The sequence below is a fragment of the Marmota flaviventris genome, chromosome 13 (genome assembly GCF_047511675.1).
Source record: "Marmota flaviventris isolate mMarFla1 chromosome 13, mMarFla1.hap1, whole genome shotgun sequence".
In the NCBI taxonomy this organism is placed as follows: domain Eukaryota; kingdom Metazoa; phylum Chordata; class Mammalia; order Rodentia; family Sciuridae; genus Marmota; species Marmota flaviventris.
The window spans coordinates 67,214,070-67,231,462 of NC_092510.1; the positions used below are offsets into that span (position 1 = coordinate 67,214,070).

The 17,393-nt window shown below is 51.9% G+C and overlaps 1 protein-coding gene across 9 annotated transcripts in view; it reads right to left on the reverse strand.

The window, feature by feature from the left end:
* Positions 1-1,732: 1,732 nt before the first annotated feature.
* Cntfr (ciliary neurotrophic factor receptor) overlaps positions 1,733-17,393 on the reverse strand; it is a 44,012-nt gene continuing 28,351 nt past the window's right edge. For 7 of the 9 annotated variants that reach the window (XM_071600444.1, XM_071600448.1, XM_071600445.1 and 4 more), the window contains exons 5-10: positions 13,054-13,171; positions 12,723-12,889; positions 11,389-11,552; positions 7,908-8,088; positions 7,367-7,535; positions 6,680-7,271 (exon numbers count right to left, since the gene is read on the reverse strand). In XM_071600444.1, the coding sequence (XP_071456545.1) occupies position 7,271; positions 7,367-7,535; positions 7,908-8,088; positions 11,389-11,552; positions 12,723-12,889; positions 13,054-13,171 (800 nt within the window). In that variant the 3' untranslated portion in view covers positions 6,680-7,270. Of the gene's footprint in view, positions 1,775-6,679; positions 7,272-7,366; positions 7,536-7,907; positions 8,089-11,388; positions 11,553-12,722; positions 12,890-13,053; positions 13,172-17,393 lie in introns of those variants that run through there. The other 2 variants (XM_071600449.1, XM_071600450.1) reach the window with 2 other exon arrangements.

Below are 17,393 nucleotides of genomic sequence, written 5' to 3' on the forward strand. Positions count from 1 at the left end.
AGTTTTTTCTTTTTCTTTTCTTTTTGTACTATTATCTTTTTATTTTTATTTTTTGTGGAAATGGAGATGGATCCCAGGGCTTTGCACATGCTAGGCAAGGGCTGTACCACTGAGTTATATGACCACCCAGACCTTTATATTTTCATTTCAAGACAGGGTCTCACTAAGTTGCCTAGGCTGGCCTTGAACTTCTAGTCCTCCTGCCTCAGCCTCCCAGGTAGCTGGGATCACAGGCATGCAAGATATTGCTTCATTATCTTAGTGTTGATCAAATGTTACCTTGGAGAAATTTGACAGTAGATTGCGTTTCCTCCCATTGTAAGTGACTTATTTTTCTGCCTAGGTGCCTGAAGTATTCTTACTTTATCCTCAAATTTTGGTAACTAAATCAATGTGTCTTAAGGTCAGTTATCCTATATGAATTTTTCTGGTATTTGGTGTGTGTCTTTTCAAGCTGACTATTCAGTTCTTCCTTCATTCTAGGGAATTTCTCCAGTATTTCACCTTAACAGCTTTTTGTGTTACATTTTTGAAACCTCCACTTTAGGGCTGCTGATAGTTATACTATAGTAGCTTGTCTTCATCCTATTACCTTCTCTCTAATTGCTTTAATATCTTTATTTTTCCCCACTACATTTACCCTCAATATCTTTAACCTTTCCTACACATTATTTTGATTTTTAGACATATCTATTCTGCTTTGCCGTTTCTAGTTTGTTATATCTGTAATATTATTTGGGGCCTCTATTATTCCCCCCCCCCCCCAGTTCTCTAATCTCTGCGTCCATCTCATTCTGTTGTTTTGTCACCTTGTCCTTGGGTTCTTTGGACTATTGATTTCATACTATTAATAAGACCTTCTTCGACAGGAAGGACTTGCTAGAAATCTGCTTTTATTCCTTCAGTTGTATTTTCTTCTAGATTGGGTTCTTTCTTTTGCTGGCTCCCTTCCTTCTCTCCCTCCCTTCCTACCCTAGCTTTTCCTTCCTGCTTGCCTGTATTTTGGCAATGGTCTTTGTGCCTAAAGGCCATGCCATTTCCGTTCTTTTCTTTCTTCTTCTTCTTCTTCTTTTTTTTTTTTTTTTGTCTTTTTTGGTACTGGAGATTGAATGCAGGGGCGCTCTACTACTGAGCTATATCCCCAGCCCCCCATTTTTTATTTTTTAGACTTTTTCCCCCAGCACTTTTTTTAAAAATATTTTTTATTTTGAGATAGGGTCTCACTAAGTTGTCCAGGTTGGCAATGAACTTGCTAACCTCCTGCTTCAGCCTTTTGAGTAGCTGGGATTACAGGTGTGCCACTGTGCCTAGCTTTCTTTCCTCTTTTATCTGTCATGGTTTATGCTTAGCAAACCTTTGTTGAGTCTCCTTGGAAGCTAACTATTGAGTTATTTATTTATTTATTTTATTTATTTATTTCCTTTTCCCCCTTCCTTCCTTCCTTTCTTTTTTTGGTTGTTGTTGTTCTAGAAATTGGACCCAGGGTTTTATGCATGCTAGGCAAGCATTCTGCCAACTAAGCTATACCCCCAGTGTGGCTGTTGCTTTCAAAACACACCACAATCCCAAAGCCAGAGGATAACTTGACTGGGGCTCCTGCTGACCTTGAGTATTATCCCTTCTCTGAGACTATGTCAGATGTCTTGTTCCACCTGGGAAGTGAAGCATATTCCATTCCTATAGGCTTGTCCCTTCCCCACAACCTCAAGCCCATTCCCTGAAGGATGCCAAGTGCTTGCCTTTGCTGAGGTCTTCTGGATGAACATGGTGGCTTCTGTGCAAAAATAAAAAAAAAAATTCCAAAATGTTTCTAAGCCTTACTAGTCACCTCCACTTCTCTCAGATTCTACAAGTTACTAGTGAGAATTCTTTTTTTATTATTATTATTTTTAATTTTGTTTATCTATCTTTATGTGGTGCTAAGGATCGAACCCAGTGCCTCACACATGCTAGGCAAGAGCTCTGCCACTGAGCTACAACCCCAGCCCCTAGTGAGAATTCTTATTGTCTTACCCTTTCTCAGTGCTACTTTTTGGAATAATTATGCCACTCACTTATTGTACCAGAATCTTCTGTTATTTTCTTTAGCTATCATATTTAAAGGAATTTGGTTTGTTGCAGCATTTTTGTTTTGGTTTTTGTTCATTTTATTAGTGGAGTGGAGTGGAAAGTTCTGTGACAGCTTCACTTTTTTTGTCCTATCCTAGAAGTCCCTAACCTTGTTTTATCTATAATTCTTCCCTGAGACTCCCCTCCTCTGGGCAAGACTCTGGCAGCTCCAGTCCCCAGCACTTTCATGTCCTGGCAATGAGACAAGGCCCCCCAGAACTAAACCTTAGTATATAGTGGGTGTTTAGTCCATGGTAGAGAGGAGATGAGCAGGGAGTATCATGGAAGCCATGTCAAAGGGACCTCAGATGCTTCACAGGGGCATCCTGAGTAGAAGCGCATCATGAACCAACGTGTGGAAGTAGGAGTACAGCAACAATTATTAAGGAGCAGGGAGAACCCAGATGAAGCAGTAAAGAAGTGAGAGATGTCAGGCAGAAAGAAGTCCACAGGCAGGTACAGAAGCTGCCCTCTGTGTGACTAGAGCACTTAGCTCTTATGTCTGGAATCTCAGGGAAACTTCTAGAGGGCAGGGAAGTCTGATTCTATCTCTCCTCCCATCCTCACCCTTTCTCAGTGAACCTTCTTTGAATCCTCTACTCCCACTGCCTCCTTGTGCTGGTGAATTCCATCAGGTTCCTACTGTGTTCCCCACAGCTACAGGGAAGGCTTTGGCCTTGGCCACACCAGGCATTGTCTATTAAAAGCCTTTCAAAGACATAAAAACTGTGCACAGTTACACACCCTCTCCATGATTTGCACACAGGGCACATGCTATTGTGGACACCCTCTGTATACAGTCCCACCCGTCTGGCTCTCTCTCTGGGGCCATTTCTTCTGAATTGCCTGAAAACTTGCTCTGCCCCCTGGTGGTCACTCCCCAAGCCGCTGCCCTTCTAGAAGGACTCTATCTACCTCCTTGGCCTGGTCCCTGCCCAAACTTCAGGCCCAGAACAGCCTCTCCCTTCAAAATGACCTGCCAGACTAGGCCCCTCAAATATCCTCCAGAAAGATTGCCCACTCAGGCCTGTGTAGTCAACAAAGCCTTCTCAGACAGGGTGACCAACTGTCCCAGCTTACCTGAGGTGAAAGGGTTTCCCAAGAATTGAGATCTTCAGTGCTAAAACTGGGAAAGTTCCAGGCAAACTAGTACCAGGTGGAGATCCTATTCCTTAGACACATGTTCCTTCAGATATGTTTTCCTTCAGACTAAACCCACCAGATCTACCTCCTCAGACTGACCCTTTCAAACAAGAGCTCTTCAGAAGTATGTCCCAGACCAGCTTCCCTCAGACTGATCCTGAAACACAGGCCTCTCACACTCCCCTTCAGATTAGCCTTCCTCATTATCAGAGTGGTATGATCAAATAAGGTCCTTCCCACCCCACTCCTTAGATCTCCTTTCTCTCTCCTCCTCTAAAGAAAGGTAAGAGTGGGAGGGTTCATGCCCCAATTCTTCCTGTTCCTAGGGCTTTAGCCTTGCATTCCCAGACAGGTGGCACCTTCTGAGGGTCCCAAGGCTCTGGGCTATGGGCAGAATGGACACATGAGCCTCCGGACATAAAGACATTCAGGTTCAACATGCATAGTTGGGATTTGGAGCCACGTATTCTGTTCTTCCCACGTGAGAATGAACTTTCTCAGTGTCCTGACCTATAGAGGTACTCAGCTTCCCTGCTCTGGGGAGTTCTCAGGGCCAGACACTTCCCAGGAAGGGGTCCTGCCTAGTGGTTCCCTCTTTCATAGGTGGCTGCCAAGATGCAGATGTGGGATTTCTGTGCTGATAGCCACCAGCCTGGAAGCAGGAATGAAGGGCAGGCAGCTGGCCGAGAGGGGGCAGCAGAATCCAGGACAGGCCCTGGCTCAGGCCAAAGAGGAGCAGCGGCCACAGGCTGGGGTCTGACCAGGGTGGGAACACACAGAGGGAGGCCAAGAATTTAATGAATGATAGAGGTTGGGGGAAGAGATGGAGATGGTTATGGGGTTATGGAGACAGAGAAAGATCCAGAGACAGAGATGAGGTTGGAAATACCTGTGGAAACTGAAACAGATGGGGGTGTGGTGGGTGGGGAGAAGGTGACAGAGACTGGAAAGATACAAAGATGCAGACAGAGAAACAAAGAGGGAGAGACGAGATGAGACAAAAGAGAGACATATCGAGAGACAGGGATGAGTGACATACAAAGATAGGGACCAAGACAAAGGTATATTCAGAGAGAGAAATGGGACAAAAAGAGACAAATATAGAAATGGAAACAGGTTCAGCAAGAAGAGAGAGATAGAGAGGGGTCTAGAGTGGTAAGAAGGGAACAGAGCTATGCTGGGCAGAGATCCGGTGGCCAGGGGCTCACAGAACAAGACGTAGAGGGGCGTCCCCAGCCCCAGTGTACCTTTTGGGGGAGCAAATAGAACTAGTGCACTGGAAAGCTGGGCCACTGAGCTACTTTGCACATTGGCTCTGGGAGCCAACCTTCCCATCCCCTTACCCCTCAGTAGTGTTTTAATTCTCTGGGTTCTGTTTTAGCTCCAAGAACTGATGTCTATACTTCTCCCTAGCTCCCCAGAACAATCGTAGGAAAGGGATGTGAAGGACAGTACTCAAGGGAGGCAGCAGCAGACAGCAGCCAAGACCCTCCAAGGCGAACAGCCTTTGTGAGGTTGAGGGGCCAGGACTTGCAAGGAGGGATAATCACAGAGGCAATGACACTGCCCTTCCAGCCACCTGGGGCTGGGGACAGGACTGGGTCTCTCTTAGCACTGGGTGCAGGGAAATACCCCTGTCTCCCCTCCATCGGCCTCCAAGTCTCCAGCAGGCCCCCTCCCCTCCTTCTGCCCCCTCTTCTCCAGGCCCCACGTAATTGCTTTCCCATGTTGCTAATGGAGGCCAGATTGCTGGTGCCCAAGCCCTGAGTGGGCGGTGGGTAAGTCAGGGCTGACCAAGACTCTCAAGGCAAGATGGCAGCACAGGCCAGAGACCCTCTGACTTCAACCCAGCTACCCCAAGGATAGAAGAGGACGGAGTTCTAACACATCCCAGGAATGCAATGTACTTGGCAAGAGAGTTGGCAACCCCTTGCTCTCTCTACCCCTGCTGGATCTGGAGTGCTGATTCCAGCCTGAACCACCTCACAGGAGCCCAAATGGGCAGAACTGGGGATTAGGGCAGTGGCAGATACGCAGCCTCTTTTCAGGATATCCATCCTGGGAGCCTCTTCCTGTGAACCAAGAGAAATGCACTCCCACAGCTGGAGCTGTTCAGCTTGAAAAGCCACAGGCCTCCCTGTCACCAGGCCTTTGCTTCCCACAGGCCCACCTGGAACATCTTCTCTCCTCTGGCCTGGAGGAGAGCCAGCCACCTTCACTCTGCAGCCCTTCACCTGGGCCACACTCAGGGTGGGTGCCTTATCCAGGCCTGAGTTATCAGTTCTAGGCACTGTACATACCCCTCCTGAGGCATGGGCCCAGGTGGGCCTAGTAAGACCAGCGAGGAGTATCCACTTTCTGAGCCTGGTATGAGGAGAAGGGTTTGATTTGGGTGGTGATGGGGTTTGTACTGGCATCAGGGGATTAGTGGAGGTATGGTGCCCAGCAACTGCTATAGGGCGTGTGCACCAGAGTGGATGTGTCTGTGTACAGATCAGTGTGTATGTGGCTTTGACTCTACCTCACTTTTCCTTTCAGGCACCCAGAGCAAAGCTAAGTCTGGCTCTTCAGGCTTGGGCTCTGGCCTCCCCTTCACCCTACTCCCAGGTCAGAGGGTCTGTCAACCTGGTCCCAGCCTGGGGCATTCTCAGCTAAAGGAGTAGGGTGAGGGAGGAGTTGGACCCGAGCAAGCCTGGGGCAACTGGAGAGACCTTGGACCCCAGGGTATGGAGCTGAACTAATGACTGGCCACAGTGTAAACCAAATCCCTGCCCTTCTCCAGCTCCACACTGAGTCCTAACTGTAATTTAACTCTGGAGGTCAACCCTGTACTCCATGATTCCAGACCTGCAGCGCAGGTCCAATGCCTAGTCATGCTCCAAGCAGCTTCCTCCTCCAGGCATCCTCCCTGCCCGGCCAGGCCCAGAACACTGCTCTGAGCCCTTGTGGCCTGGCTGAGCTCTAGGCCTGACCTGCTGGCCCCCTGCACTTTCTCTTGGATGGCAGGATGATGCACACACACATGCGCCAAGGATGAGGCCTGCTTCCTCACCTTCCATCACTGCTTGGGCGCTTCTGGAAGGCATCTATGAAGATGTCCTTTGATGACCTCAGTAACCTTTAGGACTGACTGGATATTCCCATGTGGAACCAGCCCCCACCAGGACCCCTCATTTTCCACAAATTTGCCCTTTTGGCTATATACCTCAGGGAAGCTCAAATCCTCAAGAGAACACTATTCCCAGGTACATCTGCCTGAAAACTGAACCGTCTTTCCCCATCTTCCCCAACCGTGGCTCTTTCCACCTCCAGGACTGCAAATGGAGGGGTCCTTAGAAGAGCAGTACCCTCCCAAAGTGGCTCTGTTCCAAGGACTCATGAAATGGTGACGTTTAATGAGAACCCCCCCACCCCTCCCACCCCTGTATATACATCTATAAAAAATTCAAATACAGCAAGTTACCATTGAGTCAGACTAGAAGGGACTGACAGGGCATTAAATACTGTGGGGTAGGACAAGGTCAGGGGAGGGTCATACAAAACAGGGCAGAGGTGGGGATACTGAAAAGTGTGGGCACTGGGGGGAGGGGGATGGCTGGGCCCCCCCAGCGTCAGGAGCTTATAATCTGATGGTGGCAACAGAGACCCTGGGACAGACAGGAGGCTGGGGCAGGAGGAGGAATTGTGAATGTGAAGGGCTCCCCTCAGGCCCCCCAAGGGCTCCTGGGAGTCGCTGGCGTTGGAGGGTCCAGCCCGAGGAGGCAGGTGAGGGGAGGGTCTTTGGTGGGTGGGTTAGCTGCATGGTCCTCCTCCCCTGAAGGTGGGAGGAGGGCCAGCTTGGTGTGGCGGGGCTAAGGGATGGCAGGCCCGGGCCTGCCGGGGTCTCTACAAATTGTTTCTGAAGAGAATGCAAAAGGTCCTCCTGCCCGTGTGCAAAATAGAAACCGGGGTCTGCAGGCTCAGCTCCGGCCTCCTGCTCCTCTGCAGTGCTCTGGCATGTCCTCATGGGATGCCGGGCTCTGGGGAGACAGGGCAGGGGGCTGTGAGGGATGAGGCTGGGGTAGGAGGGGGTCCCCTCAGGCTTCCCTCTCCCACCCAGCCTCACTCAACCTACCAGATCAGGAGACTGTTGGCAGTGGCGGCAGCGGCAGCCAGGGCCAGAGTGACAGGGATACTGATCAAGAAGGGTACTGAGGGTCCTCCGCCGCTGCCCAGCTCCCCAGGGTCACAGATCTTCGTGGTGGGCGGGGGTGCCAGTGAGCTGGTAGTGCTGGTCGTGGTCTCTGGGGAGCATGGGGGAAACTCAGGGCAGAGCCAGGGCTGGGGTCTCACCCAGATCTGCTTCTTACATCAAACTGGTGCTGCCTCCCCGATACGATGGCTCCTGGCTTGTCTCTCAAAGGTCCTTACCCACTAGGCAGATCCTGCTAAGGCTCATAGATGACCCTTCCACCCAATAATCACTAGCAAGGATGTCTAGAGAGCAAGGACCAGGAACACAGGGATTGGACATACAGGAGTGTGGTAGCCACAGAGTGTGTATAGACCCTTGGAGCTGAGGCTCCCGGTCCTGGGAGGAGTTGGAGGGAGGATAGAGCCAGGCCACAGAACAGGCCAGCCGACAGCACAGATGCAGGGACAGAGGGCAGGCTCACCCGGGGCCTGGGCCTCGGTGGTGAGGTGTCGTGGTTCCTCAGTCCAGGGGGTGGCATGAGCAGCCACGCTCCAGTCGCTCCATGTCCCAATCTCATTGTCCTTGGCTGCCACCTGGATAATGTACTCCTTCCCAGCGTAGGCATCTGTGATGGTATGTGCTGTGCCATCAGACAGCTCCACCTGCAGCCAGATCATGGGATGAGGGTTAAGGACACCTCTGGGGGTCAGGAGAGTGAGGCACCCCCTACAGAAAGGGAGGACACTTGGGAAGAAGGGAGTGAAGACAACCTTGAGAGATGGAGGGCTTCTTTGAGAAGGAGGACACTGAGAATATTCCTGCAAGAGAATGAAGCTATCTCAGAGAGCCCAGGGATGGAAGTCATTCCTGCAGGAGAGTAACTAAACCTTGAGGGAAGCTAGAACTCCTGGGGACAACGACAACGCTGCTCAATGGCTATGATGCTGCTGTTGTCCCACCGTCTCACAACCCCCAGCCCAAGTCCTGACCTCAGTCCCAGCTGGGAGGTGACAGGAATAATGGAGCCAGAGGTTCTCCCACCAAGCAGCAGTAGGAGAGGGTCATAGACACTGACACTGGAGCCAGTCTGAGTTCATGTCTTGACTCTATCTCTTACTAGATAGGTGACCAAGTACCTTAGCTTTCATGGGTTTGATGTCTTCATCTGTTGGTGACAAAATCTCTCTCTTAAGGTTATAATGAAGACTACACCATGTGGAAAGCACCAAATATATTTCAGCTGGCACTGTCACCATGACTTCTAGTTCAGAGCCTAGGTTCCCCGGTGCCCAGTGCACCTACCAGCCCAGTCCCAGCTGGGCTTTCCCAGCAGGAAGACCTCAGGATGGCTGTCTGAGGCATCCTGTCTGAGGCAGAAAGGGGTGGGAGAGCCCCTCTGGTGGCAGGACAGCTGCTTGGTTTTCTCCTGGAGGCATCGCTTCCCCACCCCCCACTGGCTGGCCCCATCCTGCTGGTCTCCCCCCAACCCTCCAGCCTGGCCTGGTCTGCCTGTCCGGCGCCCCTCCCAGGCCCAGGCTGGGCTCTGGTTCATCTCAGCGGCACCCGCTGCCTCATTAAGCCGCCTCGTAAACAGGGGCAGCCGGCAGGGGCGGAGGAGGGGGCCGCTCTGGGCAATGTCTGGCTTCAGGGCTCTTTTGGTCCCTGTTCTAATCTTTCCCCAAGAAAATTGGGGTCTAGGCTACCTGACCTGACAGGCTGGGAGTACATGCATGCAAGTAGGTATGTGTGTGTGTGTGTGTGTGTGTGTGTATGTATGTATTTATGTGTGTGCATTCAGGCCAAGTGGAGTAAGAAGCCCCTCCAATTCCTGCTGAGCCTGTGGTACCCAGTGGGAGGCCAGGGTCAAGGTCAGGGACATATTGAGAGACACTGGGCATATTGAGAGCCCTGGAAGATGAGTGGGGCCCCAAAGACTCTCCTTTCCTAGAGCTAGAATCCCAGTTCCCATCTTTGCCACCCCTGCTCTGCAAAGATCCCCTCTGTCTGAGTAGCCCCAACTCCCTCAGCCCTTTTTCCCTCCTGCCAGACCCACAGACTTCCACATTCATCTTTCCCCAATGACAAAAGATAGATCCAAGGGGAACAGATAAAATTACCACTTCATTAGTGGGCTCATGGCACCATACTTCTAGGAATATGGCCCAGGAACCCAATGATGTCCTGGCAGCCACATCTTCTAGGCCTGAACCCTTCATGCTAGGTGGTCACTGAACCTTAATCAACTCCCTTAAGAGAAAGGCTCCTCAACTGACAGGAATTCCATAGTCACAGGCATCCACCTTGCTTTAGAGTCCTTCATCTGGTCAGCTGCAGCAGATGTCCAACATGCCCCCAGGCCTTCTAGCTGAGTTAGGACCAAAGCAGGTGATGCAAGGAACTCAAGCCAGGTCCTCATGCCTCTCCCTTGTCCATGCTGAGAGAGTCCCTGCCAGATATTCTGATGCCTATTCTTTTGCAATTCCTGGTCTGTATTTTCCTCCTGAAAATCCAAGGGATGTTTTTTCTCTGCTCTCCATTCCATACCCCCTCCCCACCATACACCTGCCTCTAAGATCAAGGATTAGAGAGAGTAGATTCTGTTCAGAGTGAAACTCAAGTTGAAAAGAGTCATAAATCTAACCAACCCCAATGCCTACGAGAGCTAGGATGTGTGCTATTGGCCACATGTGTTCCCACATGAAGCCTCCACACCTTCTTCTGTCCACATTAGAGTGGCGGCTGATTCTGCCCATGGTATAGGTCAGTGTATGGGCTTTGCATGTTAGTTCTATGCATGTCTGGAAGCATGGATCCTGCTGAGAGGCACGTGTGTGCATACGTGTTCTCGTGTGTGTGGTGGGCAGCATGCCAGGTCCACTGCAAGGCGTGTGCGCCGCGAAACGCGGGGCTGCTGCCTGTAGCTCGTTAGCGGGGGAGGGGGGCTTGTGAAACTAGACCCTGGTTATTAGCAATGCATTAGGCGCGGGCAGCTGGCCAGGCGGGAGGGACTCCGGACTCTGTCAGGGAACACATGAGCGTGTGAGCAGCCTTTGTGGGGGCCAGGCCCGCAACCTGGACAGGCACCCAGGAATCAAATTACGTACTTTAAAGGCCAGTCAGGAGAGGGGTATAAGGAGATGGAGATGGAGCCTGGTGGATATAAGAGGGATTCAGGCTGACCCCAAGAGCAGCCTGGACTGCCCTATAGAGCACTCTCCTATCTCCAATCTTAGCCCACAGACCTCAAGAATCACGGAGTACCCACAGCCCAGTGGACTCTGGGCTCTCAACATGAGAGCACCCCCAAGGGGTGCCCCCAAACCTTGGTTGCTTCCCAGAGCTCTCCATTATAGCTTGATTAGTATCCAGACCACAGCCTGACCACATAGTGTACCTTGTCCACTGCATGGTTCCCAGCCTAAGCCACCAATTGACCTATAACCTTAAGCTGACCTCTAAGCTAGATCTGACTTAGAAGCCCTGATGGTTGTCATAGCCTAACCTCATTCCCTGAACCAAATCTGACCACAGTGCCTATCTGACACTAACCACTAGAGCCCATCTATGAATCTTTGAGGACAAAGACCACTGTGCCCCTTGGACCACTGGGTCCAGCACAGGCCCAGAGCCTGAACCAGAGTATAAAGAGAGATACCTGGTCAGGGCTGACAGCCAGAGGTAAGACGAAAGTCTCCCTTTTAGCACTGCTCTCCACTACCCCAGGGAACCCAAAGACAGATGTGTTCCCAACAGCTCTAATGCAGTTCACTGGAAACCCCTGAGGTCACCTCCCTCAATCCCCCTCAATCCCATCCATTCTCCCAGGCCCACTTTGTCCCTTTTCCCCCTGGAAATCCTCTCTGACTGCTATCAGGACCCATGTTGGAGCTGCTACCACCTGCTTCTCAAGTCAGACAGCTCTAATTCAGGCACCCAGGATCTGGGCAGGGCAGGACACTCACATGCTGCCACTGGTCCAGGATGAGGGGCCGGTAGCGCAAAAAGAACTTCAGAGGAAAGGACTCAGGGTCAGGCCAAGTCGAGGGGGTCTGCCACGTCACCTCCAGCCGACGAGGGTTGCTAGGCACTGGCCGGGCTACCACATTTTCTGGAGGGTCAGGCTTCACTGTTCAGGAGACATAGCTTTGTTAGTGCCTTGATCTCTAGGAACTATACCACTATGTCAACCCCAGCCAACGTGTCAACCTCCTCTACTACCTACCTTATCATCATCATGGGGTCACCATCCCTCCTTTCTGTTGTCAGTTCTGGCAACCACCATTAACAACCATCTCATTACTTCTACCTCTTACATCCCCATCATCACCACTGACTGTACTATAGGCAGGGTCACCAGTTCTTGCTATCAGCATCCCAAATTTCATCCCATCATCTCAACCCTATCCTCATGCTAACCATCTTTCTAGTACTGAAGCCTACATGATGGATCAGCCATGCCAATGTGACACGCCCCCCCCCCACCTGGGTCAGTGTGATGCCAGTGCCTCATACACTCCCCTAGGCCTAGTTTTCCCTGAGACATGGCCTCCCCTGGATGAAAACTGGGTTTGAAGCTGCTCTGTAGGTCAAGGTTAAAAGATAGTCCACATGCCTAGGTTAGAAGTGGGTTGGAGATCTGATGGGAGCATCTAAGGGTTCAGCTCATGGAGAAATAGTCTGGTTGGGGATCGAGTCATGGGATGTGGGTGGGGAAGACAGGAGCATGCAGGGCTTCTGGTGGAGATAGAGCACAGTAAGACACAGTCTGCCTGGAATGGGGCAGGGACCAGCAGAGGTTCTGGCTGGATGGGGTAGGAGACCGCCTGGAATTGGGCAGGGGCAGGCAGAGGGTCTGGCTTGGATGGGGGGTCGGGGAGAGGGCGATATCTGTCCCAGTCCTGTCTCCTGTTCTGACACCTCATTCATCACAGGCCGTAAGGAAGCCATTAGCATGGTGGGGTGGGGGAGGATGGAGGCTGCAGCTGTGCAAGGGTCTGGCCCCGCCTGCCCCCCCTCCCCCCTGCTGCATGCTCTGGGAGCCAGGGAGTCGATAGAAAGAGCTGCTGGAGAGGTCTCTTGGCCCTGTAGGTAAAGGTCATCCACAGGTGTGAATATGCCAAGCACATGTGTGTACATGTACAGACATACCGCATATTCCTGTCACAGGCATGTCCATGGACACATGTGCACATTTGTGAACATCCCCACCAACGCTCATGTACACCTCTGACATACTTCCACTTCAAATTCCCACTAGAGTATGCAGAAGGGACCCCACCAACACCACCACACGCACCAATGGTGAACTCATCAAAGGTGATAGCCGTGGCGTTGTGACCCAGAGCATTGCTGACACTTATGGAGACCTTGTACTTGATGGTAGAGAACAGGTGCATGTATCGGATGTGGCAGCGGTTCTTGAGGGCTGGGTCCTTCTCACAGACCATAATTTTGGAGCCGTGCCTGGGGAGGGGTGAGGCCCAGGTACTGTTACAAACATCAAGGGTCAAGTGGGGAAAGGTTGGGGGAAGGTCAAGCCCAAGGCTGGGCTAAGGTCTGGACTCAGGCATAATGGAGGTGAGGTCAGAGGTCAGGGCTGGAACCCGGTCACAGGCGCAGCTACTTACAGCACAGTCACATTGAAGGTGTTTGGGATGTAGGTGGGGGTGGGCAGATGCCAGCTGCAGTAGAAGCCCTTGGGGTAAGTGTTGGAGCGGCAGCTGAGCACAGGTTCCCGTGGTGGCACTAGGGGTGAGGACAGAAAGGTCAGGACATTCCTGGAGCTCCCAGTCCCCTGCATCAGTGTGGGGACAAGTGGGCCCCAGAGCCCCAGTTCTTCCCCCTCACCCCATCATCAATGCCAAAGGTGGGGGGTGGCTGTCAGCGAGGGTCTGAGTCTTCCCAGGCCACAGAGAGCCAGATGTTTAATTAAAGAAAAACAAGGGCTATGCGGAGGAGGCCCCCCCCACCTGCTCAATGGAGGCAGGAACTGTGGGGAGCAGGGGGTTGTGGGCCTCCGCTCATCAATCACAGGATGGAGGTGATGTCTGGGGGAATCAGCCCCAGCCCACATCTGCCACACTCTGTCCACTCTGAAAGGAAAACTGCAAGGGACTGAGGGGGTCTTGAATGTGCCCTAGTTGCTGGGGTGATCAGGGTGTACTTCCAGGAGAAGAAATACCCCAGGCTTCCCCTCAATAGAGAGAGAGAGGACGGGCCTGGAGGCTACACAAGAGCAGCAGCACTGGTCAATTGCGGATCTCTGAGTATGTGTCCACACATGGATATGTGTTACACGCATGTTTGTATGTGACATGAACGAGTGACCAGTGACATATAGGAGCATCTATGTAGATGTGTGTGTGGATGTATTCTTGGCTCTTGGAGTACATATCTGAGTGTGTGTGTGTGTGTATATACATGTAGGTAAGTGTCTGACACAAGGAAACTGCTGTTCCCTTGGTGTGTACCTCACCCCAGCCCTCCCCCACTCCTTCATCACAAATCCTTTAAGAAGCCTATGACATGGTCAGCAGCTGCCTTCACTCTGGAACAGGAAGGCCCAGAGAGGGGTTAAGACCTGTTTGGGGGTCACACTGCAAGTCAGAGTTGGGAATAAACCCCAGAATGAGGATATTCACCTACATGACCACACTTGGGAAGTCCTTTCTGCTGTCTAACCATACTTTTCGCTGCTGTCAGCACTTAGCCCGGCTGTTCTACCCTCAGGCATTGGGCAAGGCGTGAGGACAGGCGGCTCAGGTTCCTGGAAGGAGGCAACTTCTGTGACCTGACCCAGGCAAGGAATGTCCGTCTTTGGCTCCAGGGACACTGACACCTCCCTTCTGTGCCTCCCCCCACACCGCCCCCTGCCTGACAGGTGGACAGGAAGTGGGAGGGGGGCAGCTCAATAAGCCAGGGGAGTGCATGTCTATGCTTATAGAGTGGCCATGGTGAAGTTCAGGGAACCCTGGGCTTCAATCCATAGTGTGTACTTAATTTTGAGTGACTCTGTGATTGCCTGCATACAACCATTGTGTCCAGTGTGTGTGGAGCTGTAGAGGGGGACCTGGGCACAGCCCCCAGGTCCCAGATCTGGCTTTGCAGCAGCAGAGGTGAAAAGGCAGAGAGACTAGAGAGCTTCAGTGTAGCAGGTGGAGCGGTGATGCTGTGGAGAATGAGGCAGATCCCTTCCCCAGGCCTGCGGGTGAGAGCCAGGCACTGGCTGGGACCCTTCAATGGCCAGTCTGTGTTCTGCCCACCACTGTCCACTCCCACTGGGGAGACTTCTTGGCCCTTGTCTATTCCATGTTCATCCTGTGTACCTTTAATGTCCCTTCCCTGTCTGCCCACAGTCAAGAGTTCTGCATGGGGGTGGAGTGGGGGGCGGCCAAGGACACAGGAAGTTGCCTTCTGGGGGCCTGTGGGCCAGGCCAGAGTTGGCAGCCACCCCAGGAGGAAAGGACATTCCGAGGTCGGCTGAGAAGCCTCCACTCCTGCCTCCTGCCACCACCCCCCCTCACCCCAGCTTCAAAGGAGAAGGGCGCTGGGGCCGGGGAGGGGGGTGGAGGGGTGACTGAAGCCTGCAGAGTCAGCTCCCTGCTGCCTGGGACTCTGGAGGGCAGAGCAGGCCACAACACTGGACTCACAGGCCCCCTGCCCAGGCTAGCCTCCCCTCTGATCAGGTCTCCTTCATTTCCCTGACTGTCCTCCGGGCTCGGGCCAGCCTCCCTTCAAACCTCCCCCTCAAACCAATTCCTCTCTCTGACTGGGCAGGTCACAGGGGGCCCAGGGGGCCGGGCAGGGGCTTTGTCTGTCATCTGGCTACTCCTGCCTGGCCCTGGGCCCTGAGCAAGGAAGGGCTTGGGTTTCCTGACAGGGACCAGGTTTCTCAGAGGGAAAAGGAGGAAAGAAAAACAAAGAAGAGGAAGAAAAGGAGTGACTTGCTGCAGCTGGAGCCCAGCTGAGGGGCCGGTGGGTGGAGGTGGGGGTGCTGTGAGAGACCAAGTGTGAGAGTGCGGGACAGCGTGGGATCAGGAGGCCTGTTGTGTGTTGTGAGTTGGGGGAAAAGCTGTTTAAGACACTGTGATTGTGAGGTGCTGTGTGTAACTCAGACTTCATGTGTGAGGCCAAGCTGTCTAGAAGACTGGAGGCCATGTGGGGCTGGATGACTCTGGGTGACTGGGGTGGGGGCGTTTGATTGCAGATTGTCTATATGTGTGAGGCTGTGTGAGTGTCAATGTGCCATTGTGTCCAAAACACAGCGACGGCTACACTACACATAAGACATTAGATATGTGATAGAGCTTAAGCCGGAGTGTATTTGTCAAACTGTGGGTGTGGGAAGATGCCCCAAATTCCCTGTGTGTCCACACATGTGAGCTGGACGCTGTGAGAGCACGTTAAAGGGAGTGTGTAAGCAAAAGCTCGTATACACATCACACTCTGGGCGTGCAGGCATGCTCCTAGATGCCCAGACTCCTGAGTTTCCCCTTGTGGGGGTTCCTGAGATGCCCAAGTGACTGTGTCAGCTATGGCAGGGTGTCCCTAAGTCCCATGCGGGGCTGTGTGTGCATGTGCGCGGTGCGTGTGCCCCTGCTGGCCCGAGGTTTGTTTGTTTTCCTCCTAATTGGCTTGTTTTTCCATGTCCAGCCCACCAAACCGCATGTTTTTCCTCTCATCTCGCCAGCCCGCCTGGGCTGGAGCCCCCGGCACGCATGAGGCCTGCCCGCCGGCCCAGCAGGAGGAGGGGCAGGCTGCCCACACCCTGGGCCAGGCCAGATCAGGCCAGGGCAGGGTGGGGTGACCCTTCTGCTCCAGCCCTGCCCATGCCACACCCACGCTCCTCCTCCTGCCTGGCATTCAAGGCCATAGCCAGTCTCAACCTCATCTTGTGGCATCCCCTGAGACACTCCAAGCTCTGGACTGTCAATGCCCCCACCTGCCTCCCACTCATGATTTCTCCCCAGACATGTTCAACCACACTCCTTTCCCTGCCACTCTTTTCTTCCTGAGCAAACTGGGAAGGGGGGAAAGTAGTGCTGAACCAGAGGGTCTGCAGTTTCTATTCTAACCACTCTCAAATTCTAAAAAGTTTAAAAACTGGATAAGGAACTATCCATTTAAAAATTATTTTAATCTCCGGTTTGTTTAAGCTTAACATCAGAATGACACTGAATCAGCAGTGTCCAATAAACAAAAGGATGCTACGAAAAGGAACACTGTGATCCCATTTCCTAATGTAGGGGGTCCTTTCATCATCCTAGGTAGAAAGAATGCTTAGAGCTGTTCTTGAGGATCCACCGGAGGGCAGGAAGGTGGAGCAAGAGAAAGTAGCTCAGGGACTAGCCTGGTTAAGGAGTCTTCCAACATAATATTATGATGATCAGGTTCTGTTGGAAATAGACATAAAATTTTACATGTTTAGGATAAATATTAAATAAGTTTTGATCTAAATGATCCGTAAATCAGGGATTACTTTGTCCTGTTCTAAGAGCTGGCAAAAAGGATAATTTAATATTGAGTATTGCCAAATCCAGTCTCTTGTTACTAATATCAAGTGACTAAGACGATCATGATTAATATCCTCTGTTCCCTGATCAGGTCTTTAGAAGGAAATAAGGCAATGAGAGATAAATATCTGTTATGAATGGTACAGCCAATGCATGGTCAGCCCACCCCTGATGCCTAGGGAGCAGGAATCACTGTAACTAAATGGTCTGTAACAACACGACAGCTGAGGGCATGACCTGTGGGTAATGACTTTGGACATTACTTCAAAACCCAATGATGAGCTGGGGATATGGCTCAGTTGGTAGAGTGCTGGCCTCACATGCACAAGGCCCTGGGTTCAATCCTCAGCACCACAAAACAAAACAAAAAAACCAATGACCTCTAATGATTTCTTAAAAAACATCACAATACCAGTAATGGGGACCCAAGGTCACCAAACCCCAGCCATCACTGC